This window comes from Aristolochia californica, unplaced genomic scaffold (genome assembly GCF_029961685.1).
Source record: "Aristolochia californica isolate CCGP_79_NKW_82.1479 unplaced genomic scaffold, dmAriCali1.0.hap1 SCAF_8, whole genome shotgun sequence".
Classification (NCBI taxonomy): domain Eukaryota; kingdom Viridiplantae; phylum Streptophyta; class Magnoliopsida; order Piperales; family Aristolochiaceae; genus Aristolochia; species Aristolochia californica.
Genome location: NW_027182279.1, coordinates 39,963,549 through 39,982,030, shown reverse-complemented (window position 1 = coordinate 39,982,030; position 18,482 = coordinate 39,963,549). Strand labels below are relative to the sequence as shown.

General features: G+C 37.9%; 3 protein-coding genes and 1 pseudogene across 6 annotated transcripts; 2 read left to right on the top strand and 2 right to left on the bottom strand.

Moving 5' to 3' along the window:
- Positions 1-1,365: 1,365 nt before the first annotated feature.
- On the bottom strand, positions 1,366-2,742 carry LOC137939165 (peroxisome biogenesis protein 7). Its single transcript, XM_068784377.1, has one exon. The coding sequence runs from the start codon at positions 2,634-2,636 to the stop codon at positions 1,686-1,688; it is 951 nt and encodes a 316-aa protein (XP_068640478.1). The 5' UTR covers positions 2,637-2,742; the 3' UTR covers positions 1,366-1,685.
- A 278-nt stretch (positions 2,743-3,020) lies between these two features.
- Positions 3,021-15,675, top strand: LOC137939023 (tRNA-specific adenosine deaminase TAD1). 3 transcript variants are annotated; one of them, XR_011109919.1, is made up of 12 exons: positions 3,021-3,109; positions 5,607-5,874; positions 7,187-7,307; positions 7,914-8,104; positions 8,193-8,282; positions 10,724-10,837; positions 13,386-13,558; positions 13,656-13,732; positions 13,842-13,961; positions 14,371-14,455; positions 14,596-15,150; positions 15,265-15,675. XR_011109919.1 is itself a non-coding variant. In XM_068784185.1 (11 exons), the coding sequence occupies exons 2-11, from the start codon at positions 5,706-5,708 to the stop codon at positions 14,699-14,701; spliced, it is 1,239 nt and encodes a 412-aa protein (XP_068640286.1). In that variant the 5' UTR covers positions 3,021-3,109; positions 5,607-5,705; the 3' UTR covers positions 14,702-15,675. The 3 variants fall into 3 exon arrangements, 2 of the variants coding, with proteins under 2 accessions (XP_068640286.1, XP_068640285.1); XM_068784185.1 differs by having other exon boundaries at positions 14,603-15,675; XM_068784184.1 differs by having other exon boundaries at positions 14,596-15,675.
- LOC137938532 (pentatricopeptide repeat-containing protein At3g60050-like) lies at positions 3,213-5,092 on the top strand (annotated as a pseudogene).
- A 340-nt stretch (positions 15,676-16,015) lies between the features above and the next one.
- LOC137939235 (heavy metal-associated isoprenylated plant protein 39-like) lies at positions 16,016-17,452 on the bottom strand. Of its 2 annotated transcripts, XM_068784464.1 has the most exons (3): positions 17,069-17,452; positions 16,811-16,892; positions 16,016-16,303 (listed from the first exon to the last, which is right to left on the bottom strand). In XM_068784464.1, the coding sequence occupies exons 1-3, from the start codon at positions 17,075-17,077 to the stop codon at positions 16,098-16,100; spliced, it is 297 nt and encodes a 98-aa protein (XP_068640565.1). In that variant the 5' UTR covers positions 17,078-17,452; the 3' UTR covers positions 16,016-16,097. The 2 variants fall into 2 exon arrangements, with proteins under 2 accessions (XP_068640565.1, XP_068640566.1); XM_068784465.1 differs by lacking the exon at positions 17,069-17,452 and having other exon boundaries at positions 16,811-16,901.
- Positions 17,453-18,482: the final 1,030 nt, after the last annotated feature.

The following is an 18,482-nucleotide window of genomic DNA, read 5'->3' as shown; positions in this document are numbered from 1 at the left end:
ATACAATTATAAAGGGCTACAATATCCATAATCTCAAAAAAGGTATCCCAATGGCGCCATAGGGGGGGGGGGGGGGGGGGGGGGGGAGCGGAAGAGTGAGCACACCATCCAATCACGACTTTGGAGTCCTCCTCAATGTGGATAGGGCTGCTACAATGATCCCTAAAGATACAAAACCCATTAAGGAGGCCATGGAGCTCAGCCATCATGGTTGCTTCTAATGACTGTGTAAGGTGGTTTGTAGCTCTCTATGGTTTAGAAAGCAGTTTGGTGCATATTTCAGGTTTGCCACCTTATGCTGTATCAGTTTCTTTAGACCTTACCAATTGACATCACCAATGCAAGAAAAGAATTTAATAAAAAAGAAATTCTATTCAGAAACCATCTGCTGGTCATAATTGCATGGCATACTTGTCTCATTGATCTTTCCAGGAGGCCACTAGGTTTTGGCACTTATCAAACGGTGCTATACATATTCAAAGACATTCTGCTCTAAGGTTGGACAGCTTATACTTCTGGCACAAGTTCAGTCATGCTATATTAAAACCTTGATTTTCCAAATAAAATCAAATAAAATAACAGTAAAGTAAAAACATTTCAGTGTGCTCCAATTAATCAAGAATGGTAAATTTTATTATGAGAGTGAGACAAAAGCACAGCACATGAAACCATTCACAAGTTAGTGGAAGAATGTCAAAAGCCCCAAATTAATAAGTTTAAAGTGGTTCTTTGTCATCTGATGTGAAAAAAAAAAAAGTTAACAGAAATGGGCACTAGTGCTGATTGTGGTACATAAAACTGAGCTATGAACTGAAAAATAAAGGAAAAACTCTTCTTACACGCAAGCAAATCCCTTCCTTTGAAAGAAACCTCCTACAAGCAAATAACTGATATAGTCCTTATTATGCTTGCATATTTGAGAAACTTTAGCTCGTAGTGTGTTTTGAATTACATAGTTATTAACTGATTAACTTATCAATACCAGTACTAGCTTCTTAATAGGAAAAACTTTCTCAAATTACCTACTCAAGAGCTTAAAATTTGCATAACATTACAAAGTACAAGTAATTTATTAATTCAGATTTCAGCCTTAGTCATAGAAATGGAGAAAGACATTTGTATTTAGCAATTCATCTGGAGTGCATTAACTTGGGCTTTTGGCTCAATGGTCACATAGACATGGGCAGAAAACAAATTGGAGATAACTTACCTGTCTATCTGTTTGTATAAGATACTGCATACAAATAAATTCAGAACGTATTACACGTTTCATATTTGTGCTTTTTCCAAGTCCAATTTTTCAGGAAAATTTGTCTCAGTGATCTTCTTCTCCAAAGAGAATTCTTCCGAGCTACCTCAACAAAAAATAAAAAATAACTTTTTTGGAGAATTTCAGACAGATCCACATTTTCAGAGTTACTGATCAATTTCACACCAGAACGAAGCATTCGTTATCAGACTCACAATACCAATACATACAATAAAATTAAAAGAAATCGGCCTTAGAATGATAAATTTCAATATCATCACTTGTTTATTAATTTATTGGTTGTACACGGCTAACTTGGATTTGAATTTCTTCAACTTGCACAAACATTCTAAAAGTTCTGTTCTACGTTAAAAAAACAACAGAGCACATACCAGCAAGTAATCTACCCCTTCATCTGCAAACGAAGCCAATTAATTTATAAAGCTCGGGGGTCAGTCCCATGCTGCCACACATAAACTAGCTCATCCCAACCACAGCTGGCCATAAGGCCTTCAACAAAAGAGTTCAAATCAATACCCACCACAAATTCAGTGTGATGATCATAACGCCAAACCAGCGCATCCTCGACTTGGTAGTCCCACATACAGACGGTCATATCATAGGAGCAAGAAACCATAAAGTTCCGCTTGTGTGGCGAGAACTTAATTTTCTTCACCGGAAAAGTGTGGCCATTGAGCACGGCCATGGGGACACGGAAGCTCCTGACATCCCAGACCTTGATGGACCTATCTACAGAAGCGGTAGCCACAATGCAGTCGTCATACTTGTTCCAGTCGCAGGAGAGAATCTCCATCTCGTGCGCAGGGAAGACAATTGTGGATGCTGGCTCTCGGACATCCCAGATGCGGACAGTGCAGTCACCGGATACGGAAGCGAATACGTCAGCATGACGAGGGTTCCAGACGGCAGCATAGACGCAGTAAGCGTGCTCCTTGAAAGTGCGGATCGAGACGGGCCGATCGATGGCCCAGAGCTTGACGGTGTCATCCCAAGAGGCGGTGAGGAAGGAGTCTTTGCGGACAGGGTTGTAATCGACGGATTGAACCTCCTGGGTGTGCTCGTTCATAGAGCAGATGGGATTGGCGGAGGGGGGGCGGGCGATGTCCCATAGCTTCACGCTGCCGTCGGCGATGGCGGCAACAACGAGGTTGTCGTTGTCCTCGGCGAAGGCAACGTCGTAGACGCCGTCGTTGGTATTGAAGGCGACGACGGGAGCTATGGCAGCGCCGGGGGTGAGGTCCAGCACGTGGACGGCGCCGTTGCCGACAATCCCGAAGTTCTGGGCGGTGCCGACGGCGAGACGGTTCTCGTAATAGGGGCTGAACTTGACGGCAGAGCAATTGAATGGCGCTTTGAAGGAGGGCATCGTCGTCCCCAGCAAGCGCCCACCACACCAGACGGCTCACAGGATAAAATCAATCAATAGAAAAAAGAATCGGCGAGTCCTCGTTCGTCTCGAATACCAAATTCTCAAGACTCCCCAATAGGAAACGTCATCACCGGAACGGAAAGGTAGAAGCCTATTTGGTATACGGTACAACAACGGTAAACTCTTAATTTTTTAAAAATTAGATAATTAATTAATTAATTTGTTAAATTTAATTATTTAAAAAAAAATCAATTTAAAGTCCAAACTTGAGTTTATCGGGTCGGGTCAGATCGGATCGGATTTGGTTTCCCACGAAACCCGACCCAATGCCATTCTTCAATTCCCATCGAATAGGATGGACAGCAGTTAGCAGCCGTTATCTCTCAGTGAAGACTGATACAGAGGTTCACGAGCCCTCGCACCCGGAAGATCGATTGGAATCCTCCGGGGGATAACTCGATAAATTTGAGGTATGACCTCCTCCCCTTATCGCAGACAAAATAATAATAATAATAATAATGTCATTCTCACTCTCTATCGATTTGACTGGCTACCTCCGAGCCGGCTGTCGGAATGTGTTTCCGTTTGCTTGAGTTTCTGTCGACTACGTCCTTCTCTTCTGTCTCAATTTCGAGTTCTTCTCTCCCATTTCGTTACGCCCATTTTACTTACGAAGGTAATCCCGATTTTAATAGAGCTTCTGATGTTGTCCTGCTTCCTTATTCTACCCATTTGAGCGAAGAAGTCTTTTTCGGCATAGTCAATGGTTTTTAGGATATATGAATGATGAAAACTGGCGAATGCCTGAAGTTTTCTTGTCATGAACCTAGTTATGCGTTCCTGTTGAAGGTCCCGTCTGAAAGTTAGGAGCTTTTGCTTTAGTTGGCAGAGATGATACGAGAAATAAAACTGGCTTTGTGTCCATTGGTGATTGTTCCAAGGATAGATGCGAAGGATTGGACCCTTATTTACTTCTGCGAGGGAGCTCACAACCAGTTGTAAAACTTTTGGGGTTTCCAACAGAGGGAAGGGGTATCCATGGAGAAACTGATGAGTGTGATTCTTTCGATGATCACTCCCCTCGCTGGAGATTTTCAGAAGAAACTAATACTGAAGTGGACTTAATATTTTGTATATTACAATAAGATGGGCCTGGATCGATGCCAGATCAATTCTTAGTGAAATGGAGATTAAAATGTCGAATACTCTACTCAGATGAATTTAAATTAGGATATCGAATTCTATAAACCACACAAATAAGTCTCGATGTGCAAAATTAGGTTATATGTTCTTTGTCTGGTCTGGGAGTCAGGTGCATTACACGCATACATCAAACAGTTATAACCTAATACTGAAACTCTTTGTTGATTGTGAAGAGTTCAAGGCCATGTGGAGACTAGTGGAGGAGATGATTGAGAATGGAGTTCCCACTACAGCTAGGACAGTTTTTTTTATTTTTATGAAGATGTATTTTTATTAAAAGAAAAAGAAAAAGAAAAAATTACAAAGGCGGAGGGAGCAAATCCCTTACAACGAGAGATTGCAGGAAAGCTCCCTCCTTGGCAAGCATATCTGCTGCCGAATTTGTAAATCTCGAAATGTGAAACCAAATACATGAAAAAGAAGATACAATATCCAAAATCTCCTGGAATACGTCCCAGACATTTAATTGTCGGCCTTATAAACAGTCCATCAATACGTTCTCCACACTCTTCTTATTGTTAATCAGTATAGATTGATTGAATGGGTTTACCAACAAATGTTACTAGATGGGCATTCCCCGAATATTCTCAAACATAATGTGCTTTTGTGCAAAGTATCAATTGGGTAAGTTGGATGAGTTTCAAAGGTTGCTTGATGAAATGGGTCAAAATGGGTTGAGCCCAGATCTCCATACTTACAATATACTCCTTCATGTACTTGGGGAAGGTGACAGAACATTGACCGCACTTAACCTCCTTAATAACACGGAAGAGGTGGGATTCCCCCCAAGTTCTATTCATTTCACAGCATTAATTGATGGGCTTAGTTGGGCTGGAAATTTGGATGCTTGCAAGTACTTCTTTGATGAGATGATTAAAAAGGGGTGCAAACTAGATGTGGTGTGTTACACAGTCAAGATAACAAGCTATACTGTGGCAGGTGAACTAGAGAAGGCTCAAATAATATTTGAAGAAATGATTATCAAAGGAAAACTTCCAAATGTTTTCACTTATAACTCAATGATCTGTGGACTTTGTATTGCTAGGAAATTCAAAGAGGCTCAGTTCCTGCTCAAGGACATGGAGTTTAGAGGAGGTAACCCAAACTTTTCTGTGTACAGTACACTGATGGGAAATCTTCCTAATGTTGGAAGATTATTTGAAGCAAATGAGATTGTAGGAGAAATGGTAGAGAAGGGACATTATGTTCATCTGATCTCAAAATTGAAGGGCTATAGGAGACTGAAGTAAATGGATTGTTTATACCAATACAGAGGTTCTCTTTCTTCTATCTTACAATGATAATTAAATTGTCTTGGGGAGGCCATTCAAACAGCTAGACTTTGAAATGACCAACGTTTTCCTTGTTATCTTCCTGCTTGTAAGATTTGAGTTATTATTTCACCAATTATTTACTTGTCTCTTTATCTTAACTTTTTTGTTTTTTGTCTTTTTTTTTTAAATTTCTGTTTATAGAGAATAAAACGCAGTTTCTTTTGTCTAATAAATTTTGATACTTCAATGGTTATCTTTCATCCGGTTTTGCTTTAAAAAACCTTTGTTATAGGGGTTAATTTATCTCTTTTTGTGATATGTGTGATATATTAAGTATGTTTATGTTCTAAAGAAATATGTTTATGTGTAATCTCTCTCATCAACACCTCAAGTTTACTGGCAATTTTGGTCATTCTTGTATGATTCTCTCCTCCTGCTAGAATTTTTTTAACTGTATTGTGATCCTGAGTGTATATCTTTCCAATTGCAGATTGGCAGTTATGGCCAGAATGTTTTTCTAAGGTGGTTCATTAGTTGTACTTTGCCTAAAATATAGGATTGCTTGCACTTAAGAGTAAGAGTCTTACAGATGTGTTTGGACCCAAACATGGCTTTTGATTTAGAAGCTGCAAAAGGGTGGGGGGAAAGGGTTTCAGAAGCGGTTTTTTCGCTATACTATTCTCTTCCAAAGAAAGGAAAACCTCAAGGCCGAGAGAGTACTGTTCTAGCTGCATTTCTTCTTTCTTCTCCTTCTCAAGGTAAAAGCACATCAGCCTAACCACTTTTGTGTATGTTTCTGTATGTTTTGGAAGCACACAACTCTTATCTTTGTTTGAATAGTGGAAGTGCATCTCTCTCATTAAAAGTTGAATATAATAATGTGAACAATTTGGTAGAAATTTCTGAACTGCATATGCTTTCCCAAGTTTTTTCTTTAATGGTCATGTTGGATTGAGGTAGGTCCCATTCCAAAATGACTAACCACACAGGAGGCTCATTGCTCAGTTTTATAACCCAATAACATTTCTTAACATTTATCAATGTGGGACTTTCCCACTCAACACTCCCTCTCATGTTAAGGCTTACTAATGGACCTAAGAGGCGTGCACAAACTCCCAATGGAGCTCAGCACACAAGCTCTCAATAGAGCACAAACTGGGCCTTCGCCCATGCACACATCCTGCTCTAATACTTTTATTGGAGCCTGGTTCCATCCCAAAATGATTGACCACTTAGGAGGCCTATTGCTCTGCCCTAGAATCAATAATGTTTCTTAACATTATCAATGTGGGGCTTTTCCCATGCAACAGATCAAATTAAATTCTTCTTCTTTTTCCTTTTTAAGTATGTTGACTTGGTCCACAATGCATGAGAATGACATTCATTTGCTTTGTTTTTTGTGCTATGATCTGGAGATACTCATAAGACAATTCAAATTTTGTAATTGGTCGAGTCGATGTGATGTACCAACCAGTTTATCTATTTATTGTCAGGTTGTACAAATTTCCAGTTGAAAAGATTTCTCATGACTGTCATTCTTTATTTGCGTATAACAATTTTTATGGTAGGTTTATAGGATGTTTGTTTTCATGGGGATACTTTCTTGACTGTTTCCATGGTCTGCTTGCCCAAATAAATTTTCTTCTTCTTCATGCTGGAAACAATGGCATCACTTTCTTTGGGCACGTGTCTTTAGAGTTTGTGGAAACTTTTTTTTTCCTTTGCCTTTGGGATTTTAACGTTACTGAAATTCCTGATTGATTCTAGTTTTCTTCTGTGAGGTTAATATATGTCTTTTTTCAGCTTCAAATATTTACTGAAAAGAGTTTTTTTATTTCTTCCAATCTTGGTGAGGTTAAGAAATTTACACTCGTTGAATTGGCACTTAAATGTTTTTTCAATAAATGCAATTAAATCATTTAAAATATTCATTTGTCTGGGAAATAACAGAAACCATATCCTAATCACTTTTAAAATGCGAAAATTATGGACTTTTTGCTGCTGCAATATATATATGTCATCTTGGTGATAGGAACTGTCTTATAGTTTTTGCTTTGTCTTTTCCTACAGATTTGCATGTTGTGGCTATGGGAACTGGAACCAAATGTCTTGGAGGGTCACTCCTGAGTGCACATGGAGACATTGTCAATGATTCTCATGCTGAAATTATTGCTAGGAGATCTCTTTTAAGGTTTTCATTTGCATATGTCAAAATCGGTCACTAATGATGTTTAAATTGAAGATAGAGAAAGAAGATTCAGATAGAGAGAAGGGAGAAGAAAACCTCTGCAAGTCTGGCAGTCTTGTTAGGGATCAGAATTTGACCCCTAATATCCTTATTACTCACTTATTCACTTTTATGGTAAAAAGTAAAAAATGCCCCTCTTTACATAGACATCACGTAAACCTTCTTTCTAACAGGATATTACTCTGACTGTAAGACTTAAACCTAGACTCAAGAGGAACATAAGTACATAAAGTAAAATGACATAAATACCCTTACATCATATTTCTTAACAATGTATCTACACTTTTTTTTTATTGACATACTTAAGCTATCTTAGGTATTTATTTGCTCATATTTCATCCGTATAGTTTTAAACTTACACTAGTAATTTGTTTTGTTATTTACTAAATGTAGGGCAGGTGGATACTCGAAATTTATTGTAGGACTAGGTGTATGCTTACCTATATCATTACAGCAATCTCTTCACTTCTGTTATAAGGAGAAACAGAAGTTTTATTATATAAGAATATTTTTTTTTCACATGCTAAAAAATTCGTTTGATTATAACAGATTTCTCTATTCAGAAATTAAGCATCTGGATGATGTTGTCAGTGATCATATACATGATAGAAGTGGACAGATCCAAATTGATGAAATCACAGGCTTCCTTAGCTGTGTGGATGCTAATGATGTTATGAGACAGGGAAAATACCAAATGAAATTAGGCTGGAAGTTACATCTGTATATTACACAGTTGCCTTGTAAGTTCTTGTGTTATTTGTTTTTTTCTCTCTACTTGCTTTGATTAATACAGAAAAAAAAAGCTGAATTTTCCACCTATTATTTCAGGTGGGGATGCCTCACCAGCAACCTTGATTAGCACTGCACCCTTAACAGATGGGACTTCACAATCCAAGAGCAAGGCCTTCAGTGTTACAGGTAAGCTTTTCAGACATCCAAGTTCTTTCTGGATTTATGGGTTAGCAATAATACTTCAGGTGAAGCTTTCCTATTAGAACTACAACCCCTAGAAGTAGGGTTGTAAATGGACCAGATCTGGACTGGACATCGCAAGATCTGGATCTGATCCAATTACAGGTATCAGGAATCTGAAATCCGAAAAGTAAATATAGGTATCTGATAATCAGATATCCCAATTTGATTTTGTCGGATAAACAAGAGGAAATAAAACAGTTAAAAAAGAGAGATATCAACTAAATGAAAGACTAATATTTATATATACGACTATACTTATTACAATATATATATATATATATACATATGAGTAGATGTCAGGATGATGACCTGGTAATCTGAAGAGGGCATTTATACAATATTTGATTGCTGTGCTGGAAAGAGTGAAATTCTAGACACTGATAATTTAATACAAGAGGTTGTGACATTGAATATGGGGCCACTAAGCCATTAGTGGCGAGTGTTGTAGTGTGAGTTTTATCTCTGGTGCTGCTGATCTTTTTCTATCGTTTCTTGAAGCACTTTGCTTATTATTCTGTGGGTACCAAGGGAGGTCATTTAGAAGATTTCTTTGACTGTTGTGAGTTGTTGTGTAAAATGCTAAAAAAATGAACTTTTTGAAGGAAGCAATTGTGCAACTGGCAATGGTATTGAGTGAGTTCTCTATCTTACTCAATTCTGGGTTAGTAAGCTTCTTTAATTTAGCCAACTCTCAACTCTATAATTAGGGGTAATTGGAGTGCAGTGTTTTCTCTACTTGATTCTGTGGTGGAATGTATCTTCCAAAGGCCTCCACGCCATTGTGTAGCCTCAAGCTCAATTTTGATGCAGTCTGGAGATAATCCATAGGATGTCTGTGCTCCTTTTGGTGAGTGTGATTTCACTGGAGTGGAGTTTTTTACCTTCTTATATGGCTTCAAGATCAATGTTGACAACTAATATGAATCCTTAATAGTGGAGTAGGATGTGGTGGTTGACATCAGAGCATCTGGAAGAATACTCCTCTTTGACACTTCATATTTATAATGAGATTGTGAGTCTTTGAACATCTTGAACCTGCACTGTTAGTTCCAGCTACTTCTTTGATTCCTTGGTTAAGAATGTATTATTTACAACTCCTTGGTGTAGAAGACTTCGTTCCATTATCTTTGTTCTCATGCTCTATGTTTACATGTGTATTTCATTTTCTCCTTTTGCTTGTTGTACTTTTCTCTCCATTTTTTTTATGAATTTACCTCTTGTTTTGCAATGCTTTACTTTCTATATATTTATTAATCTTTTTTTCTTACTGATTCAAAGTAATTTTTAATTTCTGGGTAACACATTTCTGCCTTGAGTTGGAGCTTGACTAGAAAATGCCTTCTGGAAGTAGATCTGGATACCTTTACTTGAAAAACGGACAAATATTCATAAAAACTAGATGCAACTGTAGAATGAGCTTAAGAAGGATGTGGATTGGGCCTTGGCCACATGGGAGACGGTTGATGTGAGATCTTGGATTCAAGTCTCACTGGGGAAAAGGGGTGTATCGTTCATGCATAATAACCATTAAAAAAAAGGAGCTTGAGAAGGACGGGACATCTGAGGACTTCGGTGTTGCTAAGGAACTCTTTTGTTGGTGAAGAGTATCACCAGACTAATTGCTTCTTGTCAAACAACTGCTGAACTGTCCAAAAATGCACTAGTGGCGAAGTTAGGAACAGGGCTCTTATTTGACAAGACATTGTATGTTTGCTTTATAAATAAATAAATAAAAGACATTACATTTTTGCATGCGATGAAGGCTCCTTCATTTGGTCTTGCTAACCAGCCATGTTAATTGCTACTGGAACCTCCCATCCTTTTTTTTTTCTTTTTGATAACAAGATTTTCCATTATTTACATTTAGGTAATGCCAGCGGTTTTCAATGAACTATTTTTATCGTTTGGTAATGCCGACATTGTTTAGCCAGCCAGCATGTTGATGGCTGGTGAATGGGATTGTTTAGTGAAATGCAGGTGTTGATGAGTACATTATCCTTGATGGAACAAATGACATTACAGATGGGTGCTGGGCAAGATACTTTGGTTTTGACAATTGATGGTGGAAGTTCTATGTTTTCGTTGTGCTCCATAGTTTCAAAGTTCTTTTGCAATCCAGTATTTTTTTTTTGAGAAAGATTTTGAATTGTCTGTCAAAGATGTTGTTACATTAAAGGATATGGAAAAGGAAAAGAGGTCTTGGAAGCAAGACAAAGCAGAGGGTAAAAATAAACATGCAATTAGAGATTGATGCATTACTCAAATAACTAAGTTTACTTGTTGAAGCTACAGGTGGAGTTCACATTATCATTTTTGAAATTCTTGATATCTTATATAAGGATTTTTTTTTGTTGAAGTCATTAACGACTATAGTAATATATCAGGAGGTTATACAGAAACATTAGGAATGGTGCAGAGGAAGCCGGGTAGGGGTGATACAACATTGTCGATGAGCTGCTCTGACAAGATAGCTCGCTGGAATATTGTGGGAGTTCAAGGTTTGCTTCATATTGCTTGCAGCTGCTAGTTTTATTTTAAATGTCTTTGACTTTGTGAGTACTTGAAAATAATTTTTGTAACTGATCACACTTAAGTTATCAAGATCAAAATTTTCTTTTACCGAACAACGAGAAATTTTAATAAAGAGCAGAGGAAAAAACACCAGATATTACTCTATCCTAGTGATTGTGAAGGGTGACTCTAAGTTGGTGATTTCATGGGCCAAAGGTGACAGCCAATTCAGCTGGCAATTTGCTCAAGAATTCTTGCACATTGATATTGGCATCTGGTATGCCAATTGTGCTGTCCAGGTCCTTCAGAAGGCTAATTTGCTTGCTGACCACTTTGCGAGAACGGGGCATATGCAGCAAAATCTCGTGATTATTACTAATTCTCCTTGTAACTCTTTAAGTTTCTTCAGTCTGTTTGTGGGCTTGAGGCTTTCTCTCAGCCTCGATGGTGTATAGTGCGCTTAGCTTCTTTTAATAAAATTCTGCACTTTCTGGAAAAAAAAAAAAAAAAAAAAAAAGAGTAGAGGAAGAAGCAAGAGGGTAGGAGAGAGATGACCTCAAGCCTCAATTATCAGGAAGAATGCTTGGAGACTCCTTAGTGATGTTGTTAAGTACCTAACCAATACTACCCAAAAAACCGGTCTGGTAGGTAGCAGAAAGCCAAGTACTTAACCCAGGACCATAACATCACACACCCCTTGGAGAAAGAGCTTGCCCTCAAGCTCTTACGAGCTGACGCTCAACAAGCTCCTCTGTTACGAGCCGACATCCACGGCGGCCCACTCTAGCGACACCGTTAGGTCGCCCCCTTGGGGATTCGAACTCACGACCTACTACCCAAAAGACCGGCCTGGTAGCGGAAAACCAAGTACTTAACCCAGGACCATAACAGATGCATTTAGCATTTTTGCAGCTAAGAAATAGAACAATAAAAACAAAGATCTGCAATCATACAAGTCCTACAATCTCCAGGGGTGATGGGAGCGATCTTTCATTCAATTAATAACAATTGAGGACTCTCCTTTAACATTAGGTGTGTGTGTGTGGGGGGGGGGAGGTGGAGATGCTGTTAGAAGGCAAATTTTCATGTTCACTAGGACGACATGGATTTCTGCCTCAATTGGACTCAAGAGATGAATGACAGCAACACCATCGCTGTCCCAAATAACACCTTCAATTCCAGCAGGCCTGGGGTTCCCCAATGAACTCTCACTGAACTCAGGCAAACTCGAAGGAGGGACCTAAGGGCAAAGTTAAGGGTTGGTGATGTTGACGTGGAATGAAAGCACACTCTAAATACCACGTCTGCACTTCAGATCTGTAGGGGAAACAGAAATGCAGCAAGTGTGCACTTCAACTGGACTTTGGCTTAGAAAGAATTGTTGTAATTTTGTCTTAGGATTTGTTAATCCAACCTAACCTGAGAAGGAATTCAGATTGGAGAGGAAAGCAACAACTTTCATTTAAAATTCGTAACTGAAGTGTGGGAGAGGTTTAAGATTAGGGTAGTAAACCCTACAAAGATGCCCCTTTTAACTTAATAACTAATGCATCTATCAGTTAAGAACTTAAAAATAGAGATAAGACATAAATAAGCCTGTCAACTGAAGACAATTGACCAAAATACCTTAAATGTAGGAAGCCAACTCTTTGCAGTTATTGGCCTAATGTGAAGATACAATATCTCAATATTCTATCATTTGAGAAGCTGCTTTCTCAGTAATACGAAGAGATCTTCTTGGCTTTACTTTTTGAAAGCTTCTCTTCTCAGATTTTTCTTTAAGTTCTTCAAATTGTTCATGTTCCACCTCTTTTCCATTTGACATTTCATGGCCCATCTCTTGCTCCTTAATTACATTTGGGACTGCATCAGGTGGTGTCTTGGAAACCAGCAATCTGCTTCAACCAGATGACAAAACTGGCATAAGGGAGGGAGGCACTTGCTTTATTAAAGATAACAATTTCATCCAGAGATGCACATGTTAGCCAGTACAAATTTTACTTATCCCTAGTGAACTGAGAGATCTAATGTTGCTTCTTTGTTAGCAAGATGTGTATAGTAGCACACTGGGGATGGGGGTGGGGTAGGTGGGTTGGAAGAGGCATTTATTTTGAGAAGAATAAGTATATCTATTTTTCCTTTTGCATTTCTTGGGTTCACACTGCCAACCATTCAGCAGGCTGTTGGCATGTTTTAGTGCCTCCCAACACCCTTGTCATGGGGGGCTTAAATTTTATCGCTTTTCCTTTTGTGTGCAATCTTTATCCCCTTGGCCTTTGTATTTTCTCCTTTTCGTCTTAATATGATTTTCATCCTTTAAAGGAGAAAAAGAAATTTGTGTAGCAAAATCTGTTGAAGCTTTATTATTTTAGATTTTAGGAGAAGAATTTACTTTTCCTTCTAAAGTACTACTTCAAGATGATTTCATGAACTTAATTTAAAGGATATTTATCAATAAATCAAACTTTAAGACTTAATTGGGGAATCACTTGTTCTGCTTCTAAAATTTCAGCACTCTACATGTTTGTACTGCAGGAGCGTTACTGTCTCACTTTCTTCTGCCTGTGTATCTGTCTTCTATAACTATTGGCCAGTCACCAGCTGCTCCTTCTGACGGACAAAGCATACAGAATCATTTGGAACGAGCTATATACTTACGAATCCTCTCTGTGTCGAAGAAGCTTTCAGTTCCTTTCTTACTAAACGAGGTATCATGTGTGGGTCAAGTTAAATGTTGACAAGTTGTACAGTAGAAGGATGAAATCACCATGAAAAAATATCAAAATCTGTTTGTACTGCTTTCAGCCACAGTTATTGGTGGGTCCCGTGCTTCCTACGGGGTTTCAACAATTTGTCTTAGACTGCCCAAATTTAACATGCGGGTACTACAATTTTTGCATCTCAGACTTCTTGAGTGGCAGTTGTGATTTTCCTGTCACATAATATAAGAAACAGAAAAGCATGTTTTATGATTTTTTCTTCGATTTGCAGGTACTCTATTTGTTGGAATAAATCTGGTCTGCATGAGGTAATTCTTGGAACAACTGGCAGAAAGCAAGGCACCTCTGCAAAAGGGGCACTATACCCTTCTACTATGTCATCTTTATGCAAGTATGATGTTTTTCTTTCAATTTGATGATTCTTGTTTTAACAAATTTCATCTTAGTGCTGGAGTGCCTTGGTATGCTTTCGGCAATCCTATTTATCTGGAATTAGGGCAAACTTTATTTTTGCCAATGAGTGGTAGAAGGATAATCTTGTCCATGAAGGCCAGTTCTGGAGGCAACAGGTCAAACATCAATCTTAGTGTAGCTTTGTAGACTTTTACTTGGCACTGCAAAATTCCGATAAAAATGTTGGGGACTGAAGCCAGCTAGAAAGTTTGTGGCCTTCAATTTTTCCTATTTGTAGTGGAGTGGTGGAAAATTTATGTGGATTACCAGCATGGTCGGGGCAATATTTGATGATGTTCAGTAACTTCTGTTTAATTTTTATATTTTTTATACATTTTCTATGTTAGGTGGCGACTACTGGAGCTTTTTATTTCTTTACAAGATGGACGCTCGACTAGATTAGAGCACAAAATTTCTTATCGTGAATTGAAGGTAATGACTGTTTATACTTGTTCATGTTTACTTCATCTGGTCTTGAGGAAATAGGGCAAAGATCATTGCTAAAATTGGTTTCAGTGTAGCATCAGGTATCCAATAAATTTCAGCCAGATAAAATCTAGTTTTCTTTGCAGGATGCAGCTGAAGAGTACCAGGCTACAGTCAAGATTTTCAAAAGCAACCCATCATTCAGCCAATGGCTTCCAAAACCTTCACATCTTGAGATGTTTCCAATTCTGAAAGTAGAATGAGTAGGATATCTATCTTGTTATGAATTCACGACCCATTTTCATTCAGGAGCAGCTCTTGTTAAAATCCCCACTGCAAGCAGCTAATCTGCTTGCTTGCTGATCATTGAAATCCTGGATATGTGTTATTTTTTGTCAGAATCTTGCTGCAATTTTGAGAAAACCAGCTGAAGAGTACTAGGCTGCAGGTCAAGATTTTTAAAAGCACCCCATCATTCAGCCAATGGCTTCCAAAACCTTCACATCTTGAGATGTTTCCAATTCTGAAAGTAGAATGAATAGGATACCTATCTTGTTATGAATTCATGACCCATTTTCATTCAGGAAGAGCTCTTGTTAAAATCCCCACTACAAGGAGCTAATCTGCTCGCTTGCTTATCATTGAAATCCTGGATAAGTGTTATTTTTCTCAGAATCTTGCTGCAACTTTGAGAAAACCAGGTATTACCAAGTCGTCAATCTGGGCTTCCAACAATTAAACATTTTTCAAAAAGACTATTTGACAGCTCCCTGTAAATGAACCGTGTGGATTATTTTTTTTCTCATGGTGATCAGATTATATCAGATGCTCACCTGAGACCTGATCGTTAGAATGGTGAACGGCAATGCAGCAGTACTTCAAAATCTGGGAGCGGCTACAGTAGATTATTCTATCAGACTGATTGGTCGGAAGCATGCCCAGGCTATTTTATTTCTTCCAAAATCATCTTTTAGCAGATTCACCAAATGTCTCCTATTGCGGCTTTAATGGCGACCACCATTTACGACACCATTTACGACTATCGTGTTGATGTCGATGATTCAAGGTGACTGGTAAGGAAAAACTCTAGGTTCTGCATTACATTCTAGACCCATTCTCTGTGGAAAGATTGAATACTTCTTTATCTTCTCCATGAGATTAGAGAAGGTCAACCTTGTTGCGTAGAACAAGGAGAGTTTTTAGAATATATAATCTGATCAACAGATTCTTGTACCCAGAAGAGTGACAAAGATATCATTAACAAATAATTGAAAACATCTATTCTACCGACTTTTTCCGAATTAAACCATTAATTAACTGCATGGTGTGAAACTGATCAGGTTTTGTGGGATTCCTCCAGTTGGCCACCTTCCACCTTCTGGCATGACTTCACCCAAAATAGATTCAACTGAGGTTCCAACTTGATTAAGATTTCAATCTTGAAAACTTGTTATGAGATCATTAATCTATTCTTCATGTCTCAACATAGGTGTTTGTTAGATCAAAGTGGAGAATATTTGCAAGATTTACACAACAATGCTTGAAAATTAAACAAAATTTGCAAGATTTTTGAATAGAATAAATAAATATAAAATGTTGGAAATAACAAGAGTCCCATCTCAATTATTGAATAATATACCGTTTTCCCCTATTTCTTAACCTCTTTCTTCTCTTCTTTTTTCTCATCCTTTTTCTCATCCTTTTTCTCCACTTTCTTCTCTTCCTTGGCCGGACCAACTGACACTATCTCTACTCTCCCAATTTTTTTCAGTTTCTTGGCGATGGCCACCGTGTCCATCTCACCTATGATTGTCATCTTCTGCTCTTTCAAATCGGCGGCAATGGAATCAATACCTGCAAATGGAATATCCATATTGCATTATCAAACATGCCAGACTTGTTACGAAATCTACTCTGAAGATTATAAAATGCATTTGTTGTAAGCAAAAGATGGATTTCGGACGGAGAAATGATTCAGTTTGTGAATCATGAAACTGGGTTGGTAAGAGGCCATTGGAGTTTCCTCAATAGGTATATTTTGCTAATGAAAAGAATTGCAGGACAATGGATTTCCTTTTAAATACCAATAGAACATGAATTTCTACGAGCGAAAAACAAGGGTAGTGGCTTCGTGTTTTTCGTCAGGGATCTGATTCAAACAACTGTTCTTGTTGATTACATGAATCACTAGCACGATTGGAAAACAAAAAATTAGTAATTGATGAAGAACATGAATATCCGTAAGAGTTTTTGCGCTATGGACTCTTCAATTCTATTAAGATAAGATAAAATGGAAGTTTCAAGCCAAATCAAGCTCTGAGCATGACAGGTAGGGTTGAAGAAAATTGATTAGAGGAGTACCGTATATGTCTGCTGCAGCCTCTATGGCTTTCTGCTTCGTCTTCTCATCAGCCATGGCTGGAAGTTTGATCACCACCTTTTGCTTAAACATTCAATCAAAGGGAAAAGGGAAATTTAGCAGAAAAAAAAAAAAAAAAAACAGAACCAAATTCTGCAATCCCCATGATTCAGTACCAAAGTCCCAGAAAATTTCTATGCTTCAAGAAGAGGAAAAAACAAAAAAAAAAAAAAGGAATAAAAAAAACAGAAAAGACGTACCTGAGCCATTGGATGGAAGGAAGCGAGAGCTTCGAGGCGAGCAAGACAGACAGAGGTTGATGAAACGGGAATGAATTATGGAGGTGGGAGGGTATTTAAGGAAGTGGGGAGACGGCTCTCTGGTTTAATCTAAGGTTAAACAACCAGTAGAGTCTTGGGGGTTAAAGTGGCCACCATGGAATTTTGAATCGAAGAAGGTAGCTTTCTGAAATCACCCTTTTTCAGATTCATCTCGGCCTTCAAGAAAACGAAGAAAAGGCTACTTTTTCTCTGTTTACAACCTTTTGGAAAGTGGAAACGACGACGAAGAGACCAAAATTCTAAGCAATCAAGTATAAAATTCTGCTCACGAATTGGCAGTTTGTGAGGACGAGGCAGAGAGAATCTAACCAGACATGATCCAATTTAGTACTACTTGACGCTAAGCCTCTTAACCTCAGAGCTGTGAGCCGGGCTCATAGAAGGGAAGGGTGGGGGAGACCTCCATGCTTAGTAGGCCATAGAGAGCCTCCCCTACATGAAGTCGAGTTTAGGTCAAGCCAAACTTGAACATATTGTTGAATTGGTTTATACTCTAATATGATTAACCCATTTAAAATTCTAAAGAATACATAAAATATGATTAAAATGTATATTAAGAAAGGTAAATTAAAGAATATGAATTTAAAATTAAAATCTTCTAAGGGTTTAATCTATTGCTTTAAGTGGTTTAATCTAATTCAATCTAGTTTAATCTCTATTTATGATTTTGATAATTAAACCAAGACCGATCGGGTCAGAGTTGAACCTGAACCCAACCCAAATATTAATAGGTAAAATACATAAAACCAACCCTTTAGTGTTGATGTGTGCCCAATTCAATTATGCAAATTTTCAAAGTTGTTTATAGTATTTAAGAGAAATTTAGTTGGATTACATTTGAGAACGATCGACTACAAAGCAAAACTCAAATGAATTCGCTCAAAAATTCTATATATCATCCTAATTTTCTAATGCATTACGATTGATGGTTCGATTCTATTAGTACATATGTACTAGCATTAGGTCTATCCCTATTTATATAGAAGAAAAATTTTCATTTGTTCTCGCCGTATGATCGAAGGGGATAACGTTTTATTGCTAATAAACGTATTAGCAAATCTAAACTCCTTAAATACATGAAAATTCAAATTTGATATAATAAAACCTCTTAAGTGGCAAGTTAATATCATGAAATTTTATTGGGAGAAACCTCTTAAGTGATTTAGATTATGCTTTTCATTGAAATACTTGTCTGGTCCTTTTGTAGCCAGATTTTGTTGATCATGAACATGAGAATGAAAGATTTAATCGAGTGTTCTTCATTCATGAAAATGATTCTCTTAGTCCTTTTTTCTCAAGCTACAGTTATGAATGATATTTGTAAAATTGGGTC

Bases quoted from the DNA above. Each gene is read 5' to 3' on its own strand.
- LOC137939165 (XM_068784377.1), bottom strand. From the start codon at position 2,636: ATGCCCTCCTTCAAAGCGCCATTCAATTGCTCTGCCGTCAAGTTCAGC.
- LOC137939023 (XM_068784184.1), top strand. From the start codon at position 5,706: ATGTGTTTGGACCCAAACATGGCTTTTGATTTAGAAGCTGCAAAAGGG. The intron at 5,875-7,186 runs GTAAAAGCACAT...CTTTTCCTACAG, and splicing joins TCTTTCTTCTCCTTCTCAAG to ATTTGCATGTTGTGGCTATG. The intron at 8,105-8,192 runs GTAAGTTCTTGT...CTATTATTTCAG, and splicing joins GTATATTACACAGTTGCCTT to GTGGGGATGCCTCACCAGCA.
- LOC137939235 (XM_068784464.1), bottom strand. The intron at 16,304-16,810 runs GTACTCCTCTAA...TTCCATTTGCAG, and splicing joins GGCTGCAGCAGACATATACG to GTATTGATTCCATTGCCGCC.